Source organism: Cuculus canorus, chromosome 1 (assembly GCF_017976375.1).
Source record: "Cuculus canorus isolate bCucCan1 chromosome 1, bCucCan1.pri, whole genome shotgun sequence".
Classification (NCBI taxonomy): domain Eukaryota; kingdom Metazoa; phylum Chordata; class Aves; order Cuculiformes; family Cuculidae; genus Cuculus; species Cuculus canorus.
In genome coordinates, this window is record NC_071401.1 from 117,366,927 (window position 1) to 117,386,256 (window position 19,330).

The following is a 19,330-nucleotide window of genomic DNA, read 5'->3' on the forward strand; positions in this document are numbered from 1 at the left end:
GGACCCGGTCCCCATCTCCTCCCGCCCGTGCTGCCCCGCGCTCCCCGCGGCCAAGGTTCCGGGTGTCTTTTCTCCCCTCCGCTAGGCTCGCGGCTCCCTGCGGGGTGCGGTGAATCCGCGGCGGCGGCCCCGGGACCGGGAGGGACCCTGGGGGCTATCCGGGACCCTCTGGGGGCTCCAGGGACCCTCGGGGCTGGGGTCGAGGCGGGAGGCGGGCGCTGGAGCCCCTGGGTGGGGCTGGCGGTTCGTTCGCCTTATTTAGTCCAGACCGCGCGGAGAAGCCTGGCGGGTGCTTGAGGCGGGTTTTGTTTTCCTAGGGTCAGGCGGAGGCTTCGGCGGGTGGCGAGGATCCTCGCGATGAGTTTTCTGCTGCCCAAACTGACCTGCAAGAGGGAAGTGGATCAGGCGATAAAGAGTGTGGCCGAGAAGGTGTTGGTTCTCCGGTTTGGAAGAGATAACGATGCTGTTTGCCTGCAGCTCGATGATATAGTAAGAGCAACTTTTGTTTTCTTCTCTTTTTCTTATTTATTTTATTTTTAAATACATCCTACTAGTACAGCTGTTGCTTACAAGAGAATGGCATATTCAGCACTAGCACAGGTCACCCAGCAGGGAGAGAGAGGTGATTCTGCCCCTCTATCCCTCTCTTGTGAGACCTCATCTGGAGTATTGTGTCCAGTTCTGGAATCCTCAACGTGAGAAGGATATGGAGCTGTTGGAACGGGTCCAGAGGAGGGCTACAAGGATGATCAGAGGGCTGCAGCACCTTCTGTATGAGGACAGGCTGAGAGGGTTGGGGTTGTTCAGCCTGGAGAAGAGAAGGCTCTGGAGAGACCTTATAGTCACCTTCCAATACCTCAAAGGGGCTACAGGAAAGCTGGGAAGGGACTTTCTGCAAAGGCTTGTATTGATAAGACTAGAGGCAGTGGGTATAAACTGGAGAGGGGCAGGTTTAGGTAGACATACGGAGGAATTTCTTGCTGATGAGAGTGGTGAGGCACTGGCACAGGTTGCCCGGGGAAGTTGTGGCTGACCCATCCCTGGAGGTGTTCAAGGCCAGGTTGGATGGGGCTTTGAGCAGCCTGATCCAGTGGAACATGTTCCTGCCCATGGCTGGTTGTCAGAACTGGATGATCTTTAAGGTCCCTTCCAACCCAAACCACCCTGTGATTCTATGATATGTCGCTTTTGGATAATAAAATGTCTCATGAAAATTGTGGCATCAATTAAATGTAAAATGAAACAATACTATATTCATAAAAACGTTTGAAAATTTAGAAAATTATTATGTTATTGTAGTAGGTGTATAAAGTGCTTGAAGTAGAGAAGATGTGATATTCTAGTTCTGCTTAAATTTATAAGACAGAAGGAAAATGAACTTTATAAAGCTTGCCCTCCCTTTTCCTCTTGTGTCTCAATCCATTTGTCATCCATCTTTCTCACTCTTTTAAGCTTGCGAAGACAGCCCATGACCTAAGTAAAATGTCAGTCATTTACCTGGTGGATGTGGACAAGGTTCCAGTGTACACCCAGTACTTTGACATCAGTTATATTCCATCGACTGTGTTTTTCTTCAATGGACAACACATGAAAGTTGATTATGGGTATGTCCATCCTACCTGGCATTATCTAGTATGTCTGTAAGAGTTATCAGTCTTTCTCTATGTTACTATGTCTGGGGAAGGTCACATTTGAAAACTATAATGTTACCAGTGTCTGCATGGAGAACTCTGTAGGAAGCCAGAAGGACTTGAAATTAAGAAGTATTCTGAAATATGCTCTGATGCAATAAGTAGGTTTCAGCTGTGAAATGTGCCTGACTGTGTAAAAAATAGTATGGTTAAAATCTTAGACATGCAACTGCACCTTTTTAGACTTTGGAGGTCACAGTAAATTCCTGACTTGGTTATGCCATTACCAATGTAGTTCATTCTTTTAGAATGACCAAGTCAGAACCTCTAATTTCATTATACATCTTTTCTTGTCTTTAGGTGGTTTTGTGTTGAACACTGTAACATTAAAATTCTACCTTTATCTTATGCTTCTGTTTAGGTCTCCAGATCATACCAAATTTGTAGGAAGCTTCAAAACAAAGCAAGACTTTATAGATCTGATTGAAGTAATTTACCGTGGAGCAATGCGTGGAAAGCTCATTGTGAGAAGTCCTATTGATCCCAATAACATACCTAAATATGACCTTCTCTACCAAGGAATTTAATGGGATGTCTTGAGGTAAAGAATTACAGAAATGGCTGGTGTTCTAGATGCCCGTTTCTCTTCAAGCATTTTTAGCCACCTGTGGCACTGTGGTAAAATTTAAGTATTTATATTGAAGGATCATATTGGTCTCCTTCCAAAGACAGACGTTCTGTCACCTTGTACTTCTCTTGTAAATAAATTTACATGTCCATGCCTTGAATTCATGCAAGTGACTGTTCTTTGAGTTGCATCCTAACCAGCACCTACAAAACCAGGCAGATTTAATGCATCCTCAGTGACAGCTTCCTCAGTGAAACTTTCTTAAGTGAACCAAAGTCCTGCGTAGCCTATTAATTGCGTATTTAGTACCATTTTCATTCAGATGCAATAACAGTAAACCTATCTTTATTTAAAGAGCTGTGCTTGCTCTCAGGAGCATTCAACTGACTGTGCCCGTCCAATGGAATTTTATGCTTTTACTCATTACTGCATAATGAGATGGAAGCTATTTCAAACAGTATTAGATGACTAAAAACTGAAATGGATATAAACACAAAAGGGAAGTTGACACTCTCTTTTCTCTGGTATCCAGTAAGTTCAACATCTTTTTTGACTGAGATGGGAACTGAAAGTATAGGACAAAATTTTGTCATCCTTCAAAGCTCTTTTGCAGCTGCTGAGTACTTTTAATTCCCATATGATTCAACTGCAAGTTCAGAATAACCATTTTGTTTACGTTCACTTTAAAGGCTCAAGTATGGACATTTAAAAACTGTGTCTATTTCCTACCTCTGTCTAAAATTAAACAGCTGAGAGCAAACAGCAGTGTCTTTCTTTTGCATCAGTCTGGTAATTGCAGGTTGCTGGAGTACTGAATTTCTGTAGCAGCTCATGCCCAGCAATCTCACTGGCTTAAAAACATAAATTACTTCTGGTCACTGTATCATGTTTGGGGCATATAATCTCTGGGGGCGAAGATAGTAATATGTAGTTCCCTGAAGCATTGTTCAACTTAACAGTAACCTTTTCAAGAAGAGTGGGTGTTCCAGCTTTTGAAAGACTGTTAAACACTTTATGGTGGGAAAGGAAATAGATCCTTTATGTGCGTTTTGTGTTCCAGATTTGTCCTTTTAATGAAAGCTGTGCACTTAAGAAGCCAGTGTTTTCCTGATAGTTTAGTCTGATCATAGAGCCATAACTGCATAATATTTAAAAAAAATTATACAGAATAGAGTTGATATACCTTAACATCTGTTTTGTGCAGCTTTAAATTTGACAGCTGGCTGGAGAGTTGTGGCCTAAAGATTTCAACAATGCACTTCTCTCCCAACAGTTAACTTGTATTTGTCATTTCTCAAAGCCAAGCAAACTAGTTTCAAACTTAGAATTTTGCTTCACAGTGAGGTGAAGATCCTTAGGTGACTGAAAGGTGCAGAGGAAGTAGTGAAAGGAAGAAACCACTATCAAGAACAGATCAGTATACCTTTATTTATTGCCTCTTTTACTTGTGCTACTTCTGGTTGCAACAGGTGAATGCCTGGAGGTCTTGGCTTTCAGTGTGCTGTTCAGGTACTTAAAGATGGCACGTAAGCAGCAGGAGGGTGCTAAATCATACTTATCGACTCTAGCAGAGACAGTAGGACAATTCACTTTCATGCAAGAGCCAAAAGCTTTATTTGGAGTTTTACAGTTTGACACCCATTCACAGCAGTGTTTCAGTATCCATTCTTGTATTTGTGGATCGCTTCTCGTCTGGTGTTGCATGTTGTGCGTGGAGTCGATGAATGCCACGGAGTACACTTTATTCATTACCTCCCATTTTCTCTGCACCAGCAGATCAACGAACACCAAGCCACCATAGCCATGGGCAATGAAGGCCACATTCTTGGCTGCGCTCTTTGAAATGAAGTGATCCCACACATAAATGGTATGCTCCTCAGGGGTGCTGCTGCCTCTCTTGGGGATCCACCAGATGGACTGTGTAGAATTCAGTGCTTCTTCCCTGGTAGAAAAGCTTAACCTCTCCTTTTCAGTCTTCGGATCAACAAAGTTGTCATTGGGATTCAGTACAATCACTCCCCTATGGCTTTGAAGGGCTGTTTTGATGAATGGTATTTGCGTTCCATGCCCCAGGCCCTCCCTGACAATTGTCCTTTGCCCCCACTGTCCAGCACGGAAAACTCCACGGTCTTGAAGAAGGACAATTAGGCTAAAGGAACTTGTGAGTGCGTTCTCACTCATGAAAAAGAAACTTCTTGGTTCATCCTCTGTAGCATCAGTAGGAATGTAAACTTTTTGCAGTGTGCAGACTCTTTCCAGGAGCCCGTAAACATATTGAGTAATCAAATGTCCCAAAACTTGATAGCGTTTATGATTCTGCTCATGTGCATTCTTGTAATAATTGAAAACAAAGGACTCATTTGTATCCAGATGCCTTAGTTCTCCTTTTATATTGAAATCATACTTCAGTTCCTCTTGGTACTCCGAGCCCTCTATTAGTTTCCTCAAGCTTAGTTCCTGCTGTATTTGTAACCACTACAAATTAAGGAGACTATGTCAGTGTGCTGGTAGACCTCCGTACAGCACCTACATAAAGGAAATCTATTAATTAGAATTCAGATTTGAAAGCAAATTTGTTACAAACAAATTACTCATTGACACTGACTCTTGGTGGTCTGTAGTAAACCAGCTGCTTATAAAGCCTCTCACAGACTTTGGTTGTTAAATTCCAACAGCAGTACACTAATACTAACCTCTCCACTTATTTGCGCATCTTTACGAGCACTCGCTGCATGGAAATTGTGGCATCAATGGCAGAATAAGCTAGCCACTGTGATCCACAAACAGGAAAGAAGAAAACCCACGCAGCAAGCTTTCATGAGACTAGGTAGAGGTCTCTAGTTTCAGGATAATTCTTCAACTTGTATGACTAATGAACTAAGAATTATACCAGGAAGTAGGTCCCATGCAACTGAAAAACTAAGGTTATCATAACCTATTTTCCTAATAACTCTTCAGTCTGCTACTGACTGTTGCTGGCTGTAGAATGGTAAATCTGGGGTAACCTTTGATGTGGTTAGAATCTTATTGTTACAGGATTTTTTTTCCTAACAGCAGATATTTGCAAGCATTAAATTACTAGTATTTTAAAAATGAATTTATCATCTTAACACAGTAATTTTGTTTTGGCAAATGGTTTATATGACATTATATTTGGTTAATACATTGATAAAAACTATATACATTTAATTTTTTTGTGCTGAAATAACAGGTTTTTAGAACACAGTAAATCACATTCCAACTATATTAAAACTCACTGTACCATCTGATAAAGTCCATTACTAGGACTGAAAGCAATCTGAAAATTTTCATATAAGTGACTTGAGTTGGAGCGCAGCTCCTTCGTGGAATGCAAGTTTCCTTGAGTAAACTGCTTGGCAGATTGAAAATTATTTCTTATACTTACAAATTAAAAAGGAAAAAAGTTCTTTGCTTTTCAACAGAGCATCACCATATACATTTTCCTTTTAAGCAATCTCCATTGCGTCAAAGAGGTTAAGTCATGTAATCAGGGTCATTTCTGTCTTCTGATTAACAGTTGGCTAGGAAATACTACCCTCTCATTTTTTTATCTCCTAAGTGCACATAGAAAATGGAAAAAACACCCCAGTTTCTATGACCTATAAAACCCTTTGCTGTCTTACCATCTTCTTTGAAATAGCACAAAGAAGTTGCAAGTGCACGCATTCATCTATGATTTTTTTTTTTTCATTCTGCAGGAAGGCATGACACAGGAGATGAGAGGACGGTCTGTTTGCTATACTACTGATATATGGGCAATTCCCACAAAAAAAAATTGTATTTAACAGGGAGGAAGCTACCCATATTCATGTTGTGTTCCCCATGCAATGAAGTGGGAGAAAAATGGATATGGTTTAATGTCTGTGGAGAAAGGTGGAGCGCAGTGAAAACATTGCATAACAATTAGGAAAAGATAAATTCCCTTTCCTCACAGAGTGGTGTGCTGTCCAGCACTTCTCTCAGTCCTTTTCTCTCCTCACCCCTAAACAGTTGGAGACTCTAGTTTCCTGACATACTATAAATAGGAAATTACTACTTTCTTACTTCAGGTACTAGCAACAACATTGCTTTTTCAGTTCCACAACAAAACAGAGATACCTGTTCCAAATTAAACCCTGTGCACATAATATTGAACCTCTACTTAAATATCTGCTTTACAAGGCATTGTAAAAGGCTTCTGAAGAAGCAGAAACAAAACAAAAAAATATAGTTTTACATCAGGCAGAAGTATGACATCTCTTCCTAAAATTGCCCAGGCGCAAGCTGAAAAACTTTGAAACAATTTTAGTAGGTTATCACTTAGGAGCTCACTTTGATAACAACTTATATACTTGTTAGTCTGGAGGACTGATTTTATTGTAGTAGTGCCATTTATAGTTAAAAAGCAGCAGTTACAGGTGGTTGTAGAAATAGCTGTGTAATGCTGTAATTACTTCTTTTAGGAAAATGTACATACTGAACATACTGAATCAGCATTGACTGTTGTTTGTGCTTCATTATATATATGCAATATACAAGGGCATTTATTCTGGTAGCTTTTACAATAGCTATTTTGATTTTAAAAATATTACTGTTGAGAGAAGGAAAAAAAAAATCCCTCTTCCTCCCACTTTTCTGTTTGGATTGTAAGATTCTTCAGCTGTAAATTCAGTTGGTGTTTGTTACAGCAGTTAAGTGTATTTGAAACACAACTGCAGTGTATTACACTTGATGAGATTTCCCACTTAAAACCAGTTTCCTCTGTTCTAGTAAAACCCAACATTACCGTATGGTCTCCTGTAAAATCTGCCATCATCATAGACTGAAATCTTCTCCGCTCTGGGGTTGTAGACAATGTCTCTGCGTGAAGGAAAACAAACCCACCTTTGTTGAGGTTTCATTACTTTTATGTACTTCATTCTAGGTGTATCTATGAAATATATCAGTGATAATCATAGAATGGTTTGGGTTGGAAGGGACTTTAAAGATCACCCGGTTCTGACCCCCCTGCTGTGGGCAGGGACACCTCCCATGAGATCAGGCTACTCAAAGCCCCATCCAACCTGGCCTTGAACACCTCCAGGGAGGGGACATCCACAACTTCCAGTGCCAGTGTCTCACCACCGTCATTGTGAAGAATTTCTTCCTAATGTCCAATCTAAATCTTCCCCCCTCCAATTCAAACTCGTTCCCCCTCATCCTATCACGCCATGCCTTTGTGCAAAGTCTCTATCCAATCTTTCCTGTGGCACCTTCAGGTATTGGAAGGTTGCTATAAGATCTATTTGGAGCCTTCTCCAGGCTGAACAGGCCCAACTCTCTTAGCCTATCCTCATGTGGGAGGTGCTCCAGCCCTCTGATGGTCTTTGTAGCCTTCCTCTGAGCCCATTCCAACAGCTTCATATCCTTCTTATATTGAGGATTCCAGAACTGAACATAATAACACCAGTTTGGGTCTCACAAGACTGGAATAGAGGAGTAGAATCACCTCTCTTAATATGTTTCCATGGTTCCAAGTCACAAGCTAACACTTCATGTTGTAATTTACACCTGACCATAAATTAAAGCTAAGCCTCTTCATTGTGAAACTAAAAAAAAAGTAGTCAAAACTAGTTTTGCACAGCCTCCCACACTTAGTGCAAAACCACTACCAAGAGGAAACTACATACAAAACCTCCAGTTCTGAAGCTGCCCTGAAAAAAAAAATCAAACCACAAAAAAACCCCAAATAAAACAACAACAACAAAACAACGAAAAAAAACCACCAGCCACAAAAACCCGAACCAAAAAAACAACAAACGAATCTCTGTCTCCACTTGGCAGCAGGTGGATTCTCAAGGCTGACACCCTCGGGAGCGGCAAGGGCGCTGCCCTCTGGTGCCCAGCCATACCCGGCACCCCAACCTGCCCTCCCGTGCGACGGGACGAACCGGTCTCCCAGGCTCTGATCAGAACGAGGGCTGGAACTGGGGCTGGGGGGAAACGTAACTAGCGAGGTGTAATTTAAATCCGGTGGGGCTGGGAGCGAGGGGCGGGGTGGTGATGCCGAAAATGCCAGCAGGTTAACTCTCTAAGACTCCTTTTGGAGTTTAGAAAGCAAGCGTCCTTTATCAGTCCTGGGCAACACGAGGGAGCGATCTCCATCAGTCGTGTGTGGCAAGACAAGAGCTGGGACAGAACAGATTTCCCACTGATATGCACGTGGATAAATTCTCGCAGGATTTGTAGGCATATTCTATTACTTTCCAAGGATTAGTTTTCATGTTATTATGAACTTCATAACAGTCAAATCTCTTGGTGATTTGGATCTTTGGAGCCAGCTCAGCCTGACCTTGCCTTTCAGACAGGGCAAGGCTGCAAACAGAGTGGATTGCAGTAGACACAGCTGCTCAGCACAGACCACACAGAACACACGGCGTTATCAGCTCCTGAATGAACAGTGTCTGGAGAAACACTGAAAGAAACCATGCTGTCAGAGGGACATTCTACCTGTCTTTCAAAAGATAGAGTTACTCAGAATCATAGAATCATAGAATTGACAGGTTAAATATTTTAGTATTTTTAGAAACTATAAACCATGTATCTTGGTTTTCTTCGTAAACCAGATTCTAGCAAAGAGGCGACATTTGCATGATGACATCTTTCGAAGTCATGACAACTCAATGGTAAACGTTCAAAAACTGTTTTTTTTGAAAGAAGTTTTAGCTTAGACTAATTTATTTTACTTGCAAAATACTAGAAAATGTGTTTCTTTATAAATTATAGAGTAATTTTTAGGTAGAAGCTATATCCCTATATATAATAGGAGCTATTGATTGAAATGCAAGAATCCAGGCCTTAATAGTACTTTTACCCATATAGTTTATGTTTGATTCAATAAAGTAAATTTTTCACATTATTACATATAATAGAAAGCACTGTAGCTCATTGTGCCATTTATATGGAAGAATATAATATAATATAATATAATATAATATAATATAATATAATACAATATAATATATAACAACATAGCATAACATAACATATACAATATGTATAATAAATGTGTATTTATATGAATATGTATTATATAATAATATATTATATTATATATTATTATATATATATATTTTTTATGGATATGGATCTGTTGGAATGGGTCCAGAGGAGGGCTACAAAGATGGTTGGAGGGCTGGAGCACCTTCACTATGAGAGCAGGCTTGAGAGAGTTGGGCTTGTTCAGCTGGAGAAGAGAAGGCTCTGAGGAGATCTTAAAGCGACCATCTAGTACCTGAAGGGGCTGCAGGAAAGCTGGGGAGGGACTGTTCATAAAGGCTTGTGGTGATAGTACGAGGGGGAACAAATATAAACTGAAGAGAGGCAGATTGAAACTAGACATTAGGAAGAATTCCTTCATGATAAGAGCATTGAGGCACTGGCACAGGTTGCCCAGGGAAGTTGTGGCTGCCCGGTGGCCAGAGGTGTTCAAGACCAGGTTGAATGGGGCCTTGGGCAGCCTGGTCTGGTGGGAGGTGTCTCTGTCCATGGCAGGAGGTTGGAACTGGATGATCTTTAAGGTCATTTCCAACGCAAACTATTCTATGATTCTATGATTTAATTTACTATATACTGTTGGTTGGGACAGTCTTTTGTCTCAGTTTATTAGAAGTGTCGTGGCTTTTTCGAGCCAGCTACACCATTCTGAACAATCCCGTTTTCTCCATCTTCACGTCATTGGTGACAAAGCTGACAGCGTTCAGTTACCGAGTTTCTTTACTGTCCTAGTCGGGGCTGGATTTTGCGGTAGTAAATGCAGCTCAGCTTCATGTAGCTGATTATTTCATAACATTTGGAGATTCAGGTTGATAAAGGGTTAGGATGTGAGTTTTAAACTCATCATTAGACGAACCTTTGCTCCGCCTGAAACCTTCCCACCCCGTGCGCCTCAGCGGCCGCTCCGGGGGCGGGGCGGGGGCGGGGCCCGGCCCGGAAGTCGCCGGGGAAGCTGCGCAGGCGGCGGCCGCGGGGCCTGGGGCGGCGGGGAGCGGAGCGGGGCTACGGGGAGCTGTGCTGGTGCGAGGGTGAGCACGGGTGTCCACCGGTATTTGTGGGTGCCCGCGGTGTCCGTGCGTGGGCACGGGTGTCTGTGGGTATTTGTGGGTGGGCCCGGGTGGCCACAGCTATCTGTGGGTGTCCACGGGTGTCCGTGGGTATCTGTGGCGGCCTGTGGATGTCCGTGGTTGGGCACAAGGTGTCCGTGGGTGTCCATGGATGTCTGTAGGCATCCATGGGTAGGCATGGTTGTCTGTGTTTGTCCGTGGGTATCTGTGCGTTTCCACGGTTGTCCATGCATGGGCATGGGTACCCACAGGTATCTGTGGTTGTACGTGGGTGTCTGTGGGTGCTCACGGGTGTCCGTGAGTGGGCATGAGTATCTGTGGGAATCCATGAGTGGGCACAGCTGTCCACAGGTGTCGGTGGGCATGGGTGTCTATGGGTGGACAGAGGTGTTCGTGGTTATCCATGGATGTCTGTGGGCATCCATGGGTGAGTGCAGGTGTGCATATTTGTCCGTGGGTGAGCACGGCTGTCCATGAGTGCCTGTGGGTGGGCATGGGTGTCTGTGTTTGTGCGTGGGTGTCCACATGTGTCCATGGGTGGGTATGGCTGTCTGTGGATATCTATGGCTGCCCATGGGTGTCCGTGGGTGGGCACAGGTGTCCACGAGTGTCCATGCATGGGTGTGGGTGCCCATGGGTATCCATGGGTGTCTGAGGATGCCCACAGGTGTCAGTGGGCATCCGTGAGTGTCCATGGATATCTATGGAGTGTCTATGGGCAGACATACGTCTTTGTGTGGTATCTATGGCTGCCCATGGGTGTCGTTGGGTGGGCACAGGTTTCCATGGGTATCCGTGGACGTCCATGGATGGTCTCAGGTGTTCACAGGTGTCCATGCATGGGCATAGGTGTCCACGGGTATCTATGGGTGTCCGTGGGTGGGCATGGGTGTCCACAGGAATCCATGGCTATCTATGGGTGCCCATGTGTAGGTACGGGTGTCCACAGGTGTCTGTGGGTGTCCACAGATATCTGTGGGAGTCCATGAGTGTACACGGGTGTCCATGGGTGGGCATGGATGTCCATGGGTATCTATGGCTGCCCATTTGTGTTGTTGGGTGGGCACAGGTGTCCGCGGGTGTCCAGGCATAGGCACGGGTGCCCATGGGTGTCCATGAGTGGGCACAGGTGTCCATGGTTGCCCATGGGCATCCACAGGTATCTGTGGGTGCCCATAGATGTCCATGGGTGCCTATGGCAAGCAGCTGGGCTTTGGGGGTGGTGGCTGAAGGAGAGCGTGGGAATGTGAGGTTGTCCTTCCTGACTCTTGGCTGATTGTTAGATAAAAGCACATCCATCTCCTTCCTGGCAGGAGTAGCCTGGCTGCTGGGGGAGGTGGAGGTGCTGGGACAGATGAGCAGTGGCCTCTGTGCCCTAGAGGTGCCAGAAGACCCCCAGTTTGCCATCTCTTCCACCCTGCAGGCATTGGGGGAGATGGTGGTTTGGCTTTGGTTTGATAGCTGTTGGTGTTGCTGCTCCTCGCATCCAGGGCTGGGGCTGCAAGGTGAAAAAATGTTAAATGGTAGTACGAGAGGTTAACATCATCCTTAGAGACCAGCCTAGTGGAAATGTTTGAAGGTCTCACTGGAGTCCTAGAGAGATACTTATAAAAAGAATAAATCCCTATGAGTGCTGGAAGCTCTGAAGCTAAGGAATAATCACAGAATGTTTTGTGTTGGAAGAGACCTTAAAGATTATCCAGTCCCAACCCCCTGCCATAGGGAGGGACACCTCCCACCGGATCAGCTGCTATAAGCCTCATCCAGCCTGCCTTGGACATCTCCAGGGATGGGGCATAAACAGCTCCTCTGGACAACCTGTTCCAGGGCCTCACCACTCTCACAGGAAAAAAATTCTTTCTGTTAACAGCAATCCTTGAAGATTATTTATGCTTGGAGCTGCTGTAGTGTTGTAGACATCTTCTGTGCCTCCTTTTCACATTATAATCAATACCTGAATTGCTTAGTGGTTGCATGCTTGCCAGGGGATGGGCTTATGCAGTAAATGCTATCACTAAGGATAAACGCTGGTGAAAATTTCTGTAATGATTCTGGCCACGCTGACAATCCAGAGCCTTGGCCAAGCACGTCTCTCTTGTATTGTGGCTGTCAATGACTTTTTACCAAAGCCTGTAGTGACAGGGCAACAGGTAATGGTTAGAAAGAGAAAGATATTAGATTTAGGTTGGACACAAGGAAGAAATTTTTTATGATGAGTGTGTTGAGGCACTGGAACAGGTTGCCCAGAGAAGTTGTGGGTGACTCATCCCTAGAAGTATTCAAGGCCGGGCTAGATCGGGCTTTGAGCAACCTGGCCTAATGTAATACGTCCCTGCACACAGCGGTGGGCTTGGGCTAGATGATCTCTAAAGGTCCCTTCATATCCAAACCATTCTACGAATGAGTTTTCTTTGTGCTAGCTTGCTAAAAAAATTATTTTCTTATTCTCGCTTAGTACCTACTACTGTGGTCCTGATTCCCTATGAATTAAACATCTTTGTAACATTTTGTAACTCTTTTTTTCAGTAGAGAAAGTCATGGACGGAAGAACATCATCTTCAAGTCATGTCAGTGTAAGTCTTCCAACAAGTTACAACACGTTATTCTGAGGCTATGGGTATCCTAAGGTGTTCTGATGTATTTCCACAACCAAATTAATTCTTCAGTGGTCCAGCTTTAGCTTTGTTGGAGCGCTCTTTCCTGAGAAACAGTTTATTCTGGTAGCAGTCAATAGAAATGGCTGCTATTGAACATGTGTTCATACATGATAGACTTGACATTTGATTTCATATCAACAGTGCGTTTTGAACGATATGTTAATATTTAAGATGTTAGCTTAGGTTTTAAGAGCAATGTTCAAGTAAGTAGAGCAGCTGCATAACTGCGTACTATTTAGTTATCTGCAGAGATGTGTTCAGAGATGGCTTATGCTAGTGTTTGTATTTTCTAAAATAGACCTGCAAGTGTATTTAGAAGCTAACGCTTCTAACAATAGAAGCACTGGTAAAAACAAGTTGTAGGCACAGCAACTGGTGTGATTGGGTAGGGTCTGGACTGTCTGTTGGTTTAGAAATAAGTTGTTTCCAGCACCTTGTTCATGCACTTTCTCTGACCCTTGCCCCTACAGGTGGGAACCTTCAGAAAAATTCTGCTGCTTTAGATAAGGAGTCTGCAAAGTGCACATTCATCTGTTTGTGTTGAGTAGTCCCATTCTAAGTAGAGAAGAACTGAGGCAACTGCATACATTGGCACTTGCCATAGGTACAGGCCTCTGTTAGTTACCTCTTGACTTTGTGCTTCTTCTGTAAGGTAATTGTGGGAATTGCAAACCAATATCCTCTTAATGAGTGCAAACATTGGGAGGATATTTTGTGGTGAGGTAGAAATTTTGCTGATGAACGTATCTTGTGCTTTTTATCCTTTTCTGTCTGTTCATCTGTCTCTTTTCTCTTTTCTGAATCTGCTTTAACATAACAGATAACATTGAGAACAGGTAATTACAGAGGCTCTGTGAGCACATTAAATATTTAGGTAAATATATGTTCTTAGGAAGCTCATAACAAAACCCACTAGTCAGGCAGCAGGTAGAGTCCTGAAATAAGAAATTTATACCTGGCTATTAAGGTGCAGGTTAGAAGAACGCATTCTGACTGATAAAACATGGTTATAGACCACTTCTCAAAAAAACACAAAAAACCGAAAACCCAGACCTCACAACCCCTGAAAAAAAACCTCAATCAAACAGTCTAATTGCAGCTGTTCTTGAATAAGAAAATGCCTATTGCAGTCCTTAAATATTGATTTCTGTTTATTGTTCTCTAAGTTAGATAATTAAACCATACTGTAAACAAATCAAAGAGAACTAAGAAAACAAGTGCCAGTAGATTGGTTCTTGTGTTTTTAGGCACGCCTTTGAACTTGTTGTAAAGTTAATGAAATAGGAAGAGCTTTTTCTTGCATTTTAGACAGTTCATAAGTTCAAATTAGCTCCTAGTGTGACATGACACAGGATTTAAGATCACGTATCAGTGAGGAATGCATTTAAATTAAAGTCACCGGTCAGTGGTTCCCTTGCAACTTTGTGATTTTGCCTGACAGCTGAGAAAACACTGAATGGCTGTAGGTAAGCTCAGGACCAGTGGATAATTTAGTTTTATGATGTGTAACATCATCTGTTTTCAGTTTCGATTGGCAAAGAAGAAAACAAACACCAAGACAGAGGATGTCCAAGTTCAGTCCCCTTTGGCAAGGCTCCCAGACTCCCATCATTTGGACTACCCTTTAAAAGAGGTAAAAAGAAGTTCTTCAGGTTGTAAAGAGCATAGGAGAATGTTATATGGGATTTCTTTTCTGGTTTTAACAGTAGTGGTGATAATGTGACACAGGTCTCGTGATAGGCCTGGTCATTTGAGCATTCTGCAATACAAACTCACTATGTGGTTGTGTTCTGTACTTCTTAATACTTATGTGAGCAGCGCATCTAATTAGGGTTAGGTTTTGAAGTCAGAAGTAACGTCTCATGTGGTTAAAACCAGCAGCCTCTTGGGCAGGGCCAGACAGTATTTATATGGAATTCTTCTCGTCTTTCTGCCTCTATAAAAACAGTGATTAGACTTAATGAATTGAAAAATCTTTTTTTCCCCCCTTTTATTTCCCATATATTATCTGATTTTCCATTTCTTACTTTTCTTACCCGTGTCTGTGTATTTCAGATTTTTCTATGCAGAACAGGGCTCAGTATGTTTTAAACACTGACTAGTCTTTATATTTTACTTTAAAGGAGAAGATTGCTCATGAGGTATCACAATTAAAAGAAAAATGACTGGTTTATCCATACAGAGTTCTGTTCACGTTGTATTTAGTGTTGCCAGAGTTTGTTCCGTGTTGTTTGAGAAATTCTGTGCAGCTTTTAGTGATTTGGGTATATAGGTCTCTAACAGGCTTTAAGATCAGTGCTATGAGGTGAACTAGATGATGTTTGAAGGCAGGAGGAGGGGAGAGCACCTTCAAGGCAATTTCTTACTGCTGGTTGTTTTAATGATGAGCGTTTTCCATTACAGAGTGGGCCCCTATGGCAGGAAAAAGATCAATTTGGGATGTACCTTTCAGACTTCGCTAAACTATGTAAAATATGTCTGGGCATGGGTTTTTCAGGTGTCCATTTGCCTCACAATTAAACAGAAATGAAGATAAGTTTATCTGCTTTCTCCCTGAGTGGCATAATTTTCAAACATCTGTTTAGTTTATTATCTTTCATATTAAAAAAACGAGGCGATATTAGGAAGAGGCAGTGGCAGAGGGAGAGAGGTTTCTGGAACTGCAGAAATAACTATATGCTTTAGTGGGGCTTCACTCATTTAATTTGAAAATACAAATGCATTCCAGCAAGGTAAGAGAATTTGGAGAAAGTGAAGTCTTGCTTTTGTGAGTTTTGCCACCAAAGTCCCAAACCTTCAAGTCTCTTTTCCTTCTTAGAATTTTATATCTTGAGTGGGATACGGTTTAGTGAAATGCATGGACTTAAAGAAAGTAGGAGTTATCTTGTGTACTTTTGATTATGTAGGACAGGCCTAATATTTATGTCCCTGTTTGGGATTGGCCTCCTTTAAGTAGGGAAGTAATTGAATTGTCCTGTATTGTCAAATTTCTTTAGGAGAAAAAGGGTTCCATTCAAGATCAGGTGGTACATGGGTACTTCAAATCAAGCAAATGCATTATTTGCAAAATTGTTGTGATATTGTTCCCTTTTTTTAGTGTAATATCTATGATGACATATTTATGTCTATTGGAACATACCAATATTTATTCATTGTATTTCAGTGGAAATTAAGTACCAACAATAGAGAGCCTTCCACAAAAGGAAAAAGGCAAAAGGACCGCAAGAGACACAGCTCTAATGATGAAGAATCAATTGGGTAAGAAGTAATCTCAAAAGTAGTTCTTCTCTGTTTGTATATTCAGAGTTTCATAATCTTTCTTGAAGCTGGTTATCTCTGGTCTCTGTGTAATTATTTGTGTCATGCGGAGATGGTTTTTGACCTGTTACATAGCTGACCTTCAGCAAATCATGCTTCAGTGGTTTAATGGGATTGTGAATTATGAAACAATCATGTTTTTTTTTTTTAACGTGACACAAAGCAGCAACATCAGAATGGGAATGCAACACTCAGTGGAGGAGTTGCTGCTGTTGACCTGCTTGGAATCCTGAAAGGTGTTCATTAGTGTAAATTATCATTCTAGTCCTCAATATCTTAGATGTTTAAGAAGTTTCCCAGATTACCCTTTGTTTGTCACTTTTTTTCCTGTGGTCCACAGTCATTAATATGGCTTTAACGGCTCTTAAAAACAACTAAAAAAACCAACCAAAACCCCAAGCAATATGATTAATAGTTAGGGGAAGGCAGTAAAGAGTTTTTTCACCTCTATTTTATAGTCTAGAGCCTAAGGGAATAAATAGGACTGCCTCTATGTCACTTCTTACTCTCTGTTGCCAAGAGCAAATATCTTGGTTTCTTTGGGATTATGGCAAATTTTTTAAAATTGTCTTGTGTGAAGCTGTCAGTTAGGTGATTGTTTACCCAAGAAAATATTGAAGCTGTAAGTGCCATAGTTGACAAATGGAAATGAAAATGGAGAGTTAGATAATTGGCAGCAGCTAGGGCACATAGTGATTTCATGATGAAATGAATTATATTTATCTTAATGAAGCAATTGTTATTCCACAAATCATTTAAATCGAGACAAATAAGAGTTTTAATTATGCTGTGAAATGGTCCATGTCTGATATCAGTCTCTAAAGATCTTTCAGTAAACTTTGAACTGACATTTCAATGTTGAGGAGCTTCTTTTTTAAAAAAAGAGCTACCTTTGGATCTGTTACATATGTTAACTTTCTGTTAATTTTGATATATGAGAGACTTACAAGTTGCATTTTTAGGTGTTCTATCATTTTTACCAAACCTTTCACCAGAATTTTGGTGAGAAGTGATTTGGACCGTAAAGAGACAGTAAATGTTCAGATGTTAAGCCTATGAATTTTTTATTTCCTAAAGAAAAGGTGTATGTGTAGAAACTACCTGGAGGTTCTCTGTAAAATATACTTAATTTTCTGTCTGTGGTAAAGCTTGTTCTAAGTGTTGCTTTTGGGTACCCAATGTTTCTCAGTAAGTCAGAATCAACATGCTGACCTCATTGCATATTAAGCAGAAAGAGCACACAGGTTCTAAAGAGGTGATGTTTGAGCGGAAGTCTGAGAACTGACAAAACTCAAAAGAGATTAAGTGTGACGTGGCATGCTGACAATCTTTCTAATGTAGAAGTTTTTCTGTTCTTACTTGCCAATGAGGAATTTTTCACTTGCATTGAGAAGGAGGAAATAAGTCTAAATGACAACATCTTGTTAGCTCCTCGTGGTTTAAAACCAGCCTTCTGTATTGATAGGGGCAAATCTCAAATACTTAGGGAGGCATCTGATGTACTGCTTGAGCATTGTTTTATTGCTGCTTAATTTTAGTCAGAAAGGATAAAATGGGTTTATTAGCATAAACCCACCTTCACTTCTGTTTTTAACTGAAGTTCTGGGTTACAAAATTTGGTGTTTGATTGCTTCTGTCAGTTCTGCTGTAATGTGAGACCATGGGATCTGGAAGGAGCAGCTCTTGCTTGAATATCGCTGCTCGTGGCCTTGTGAAAGGTCACTGTCAGGTGATTTGTTCGTGATCCTGGATAGGGCTCTTGGGGTGTGTTATTTTTTTGGCCCTTCTCGTATGCTGGATGTCTCTTGTATATTTCTGTGATTGTGTCACAAAGCAGATTAGAACTGTCATGAAATTTGAATAGTTCAATTTATTTGTGTAATTGCAGAAAGTTAGGTACAGTGTTTGTGTAATTGGTCAGTTAACGTTTTGTATCCCACTTATAAAAACTTCTATTGTCGAGGAAAGGGATATTTCAAGGGTAGCTATCACTGCCTGGCAACAGAGCTTAGAGGTGTCCACCTATTTCAGCTATTAATCCTCTCCAAGAGGGAGATAGAGAGAAACAAAAAAAAGAAACAAAATAGAAAACTATTTTGCAATTCAAGCTGCTTGTCCTTGTCTGTCAAGATCGCTTTTGGGGAAAAATGTACTTATATAAGATGTGTGTGATTCTTTCAGCTGAGTATATTAAGTGTTAATTGAAATACATGTCCTGGCTGAATCAAGTTCTGCCTGGTAGCAGTCAGGTTTTTGTGGCAGTCGTTTACATGCTGATTCTCTTGCCCTGGCAAGCAGCTTTTAGCAGTAAAAACTTCCGTCCTGAAAAGCAGGGAGGTTAGTAGGGATGTTTATGTTTGCTGTTCATACATTGACTTCTAATCAGTTGAAAGGTCAGGGCCTTGAAGTAGGAGGAGGACACATAGAGGCTTTCTTCTCAACAGGGTGTAGTCAGTGAATGAGGCGATTGGAGTTTTCCGTTAATGATATTGCACTATGTTATTCCTTTGGGCTCTGAAAGGCCGAGGACCTCCTGAGCTGTGCGTGGGCTGCAGGAGCTCAAAAAACTGAATACTATCAGTGGCTTTATTTTGTAAATGCAGGACAGATATTCAGGTTTTGTGGGACCTGGTGGGGTGATTCTCACATGATACGCGACATCCCACTGTCAAAATACTTATTTTCCAAAACTTGGGTTTACTAGTAGAAGAACGTAGGCATGAACATGGTGGTGGTGTAGACAATTAATAATTTACTCTAAAAGAAGTTGGTAGCCTCCAGGTCTCAGTTTGATAACTTTCTAACACAAATTTGAGCAAATTGGAACCAGCGACTACAACACTGGTGTGTACGCAAATATGCTTATAGAGAAAGGGACTGGATCTAGCAGCTCTGATTATTGAGTGAAATAGTTGTTTTCCCCAAAGCGGTATAAACGTTTAATAGCTTTTGGTCTTGGGCTTTGTAATGTAGGATAATCCTTTTTTTGCCCAT

The 19,330-nt window shown here is 41.7% G+C and overlaps 3 protein-coding genes across 7 annotated transcripts in view; 2 read left to right on the forward strand and 1 right to left on the reverse strand.

Annotated features, from left to right (window-relative positions):
* The first annotated feature begins 115 nt into the window (after positions 1-115).
* TXNL4B (thioredoxin like 4B) lies at positions 116-6,941 on the forward strand. Of its 4 annotated transcripts, none has more exons than XR_008449771.1 (5): positions 116-489; positions 1,453-1,604; positions 2,053-2,232; positions 4,033-4,126; positions 5,979-6,941. XR_008449771.1 is itself a non-coding variant. In XM_054065992.1 (4 exons), the coding sequence occupies exons 1-3, from the start codon at positions 358-360 to the stop codon at positions 2,216-2,218; spliced, it is 450 nt and encodes a 149-aa protein (XP_053921967.1). In that variant the 5' UTR covers positions 116-357; the 3' UTR covers positions 2,219-2,232; positions 4,036-4,172. The 4 variants fall into 4 exon arrangements, 2 of the variants coding, with proteins under 2 accessions (XP_053921967.1, XP_009553534.1); XR_008449770.1 differs by having other exon boundaries at positions 4,036-4,126; positions 5,979-6,906; XM_054065992.1 differs by lacking the exon at positions 5,979-6,941 and having other exon boundaries at positions 4,036-4,172.
* On the reverse strand, positions 3,540-7,072 carry LOC104054273 (putative protein FAM172B). Its single transcript, XM_009555247.2, has 2 exons — positions 7,046-7,072; positions 3,540-4,734 (listed from the first exon to the last, which is right to left on the reverse strand). The coding sequence occupies exons 1-2, from the start codon at positions 7,070-7,072 to the stop codon at positions 3,685-3,687; spliced, it is 1,077 nt and encodes a 358-aa protein (XP_009553542.2). The 3' UTR covers positions 3,540-3,684.
* Positions 7,073-10,231: 3,159 nt separating this feature from the next.
* The window catches only part of SENP7 (SUMO specific peptidase 7), a 43,521-nt gene continuing 34,422 nt past the window's right edge, over positions 10,232-19,330 (forward strand). For both annotated transcript variants that reach the window (XM_054061413.1, XM_009555238.2), the window contains exons 1-4: positions 10,232-10,322; positions 12,888-12,934; positions 14,544-14,651; positions 16,182-16,276. In XM_054061413.1, the coding sequence (XP_053917388.1) occupies positions 12,899-12,934; positions 14,544-14,651; positions 16,182-16,276 (239 nt within the window). In that variant the 5' untranslated portion in view covers positions 10,232-10,322; positions 12,888-12,898. The remainder of the gene's footprint in view (positions 10,323-12,887; positions 12,935-14,543; positions 14,652-16,181; positions 16,277-19,330) is intronic.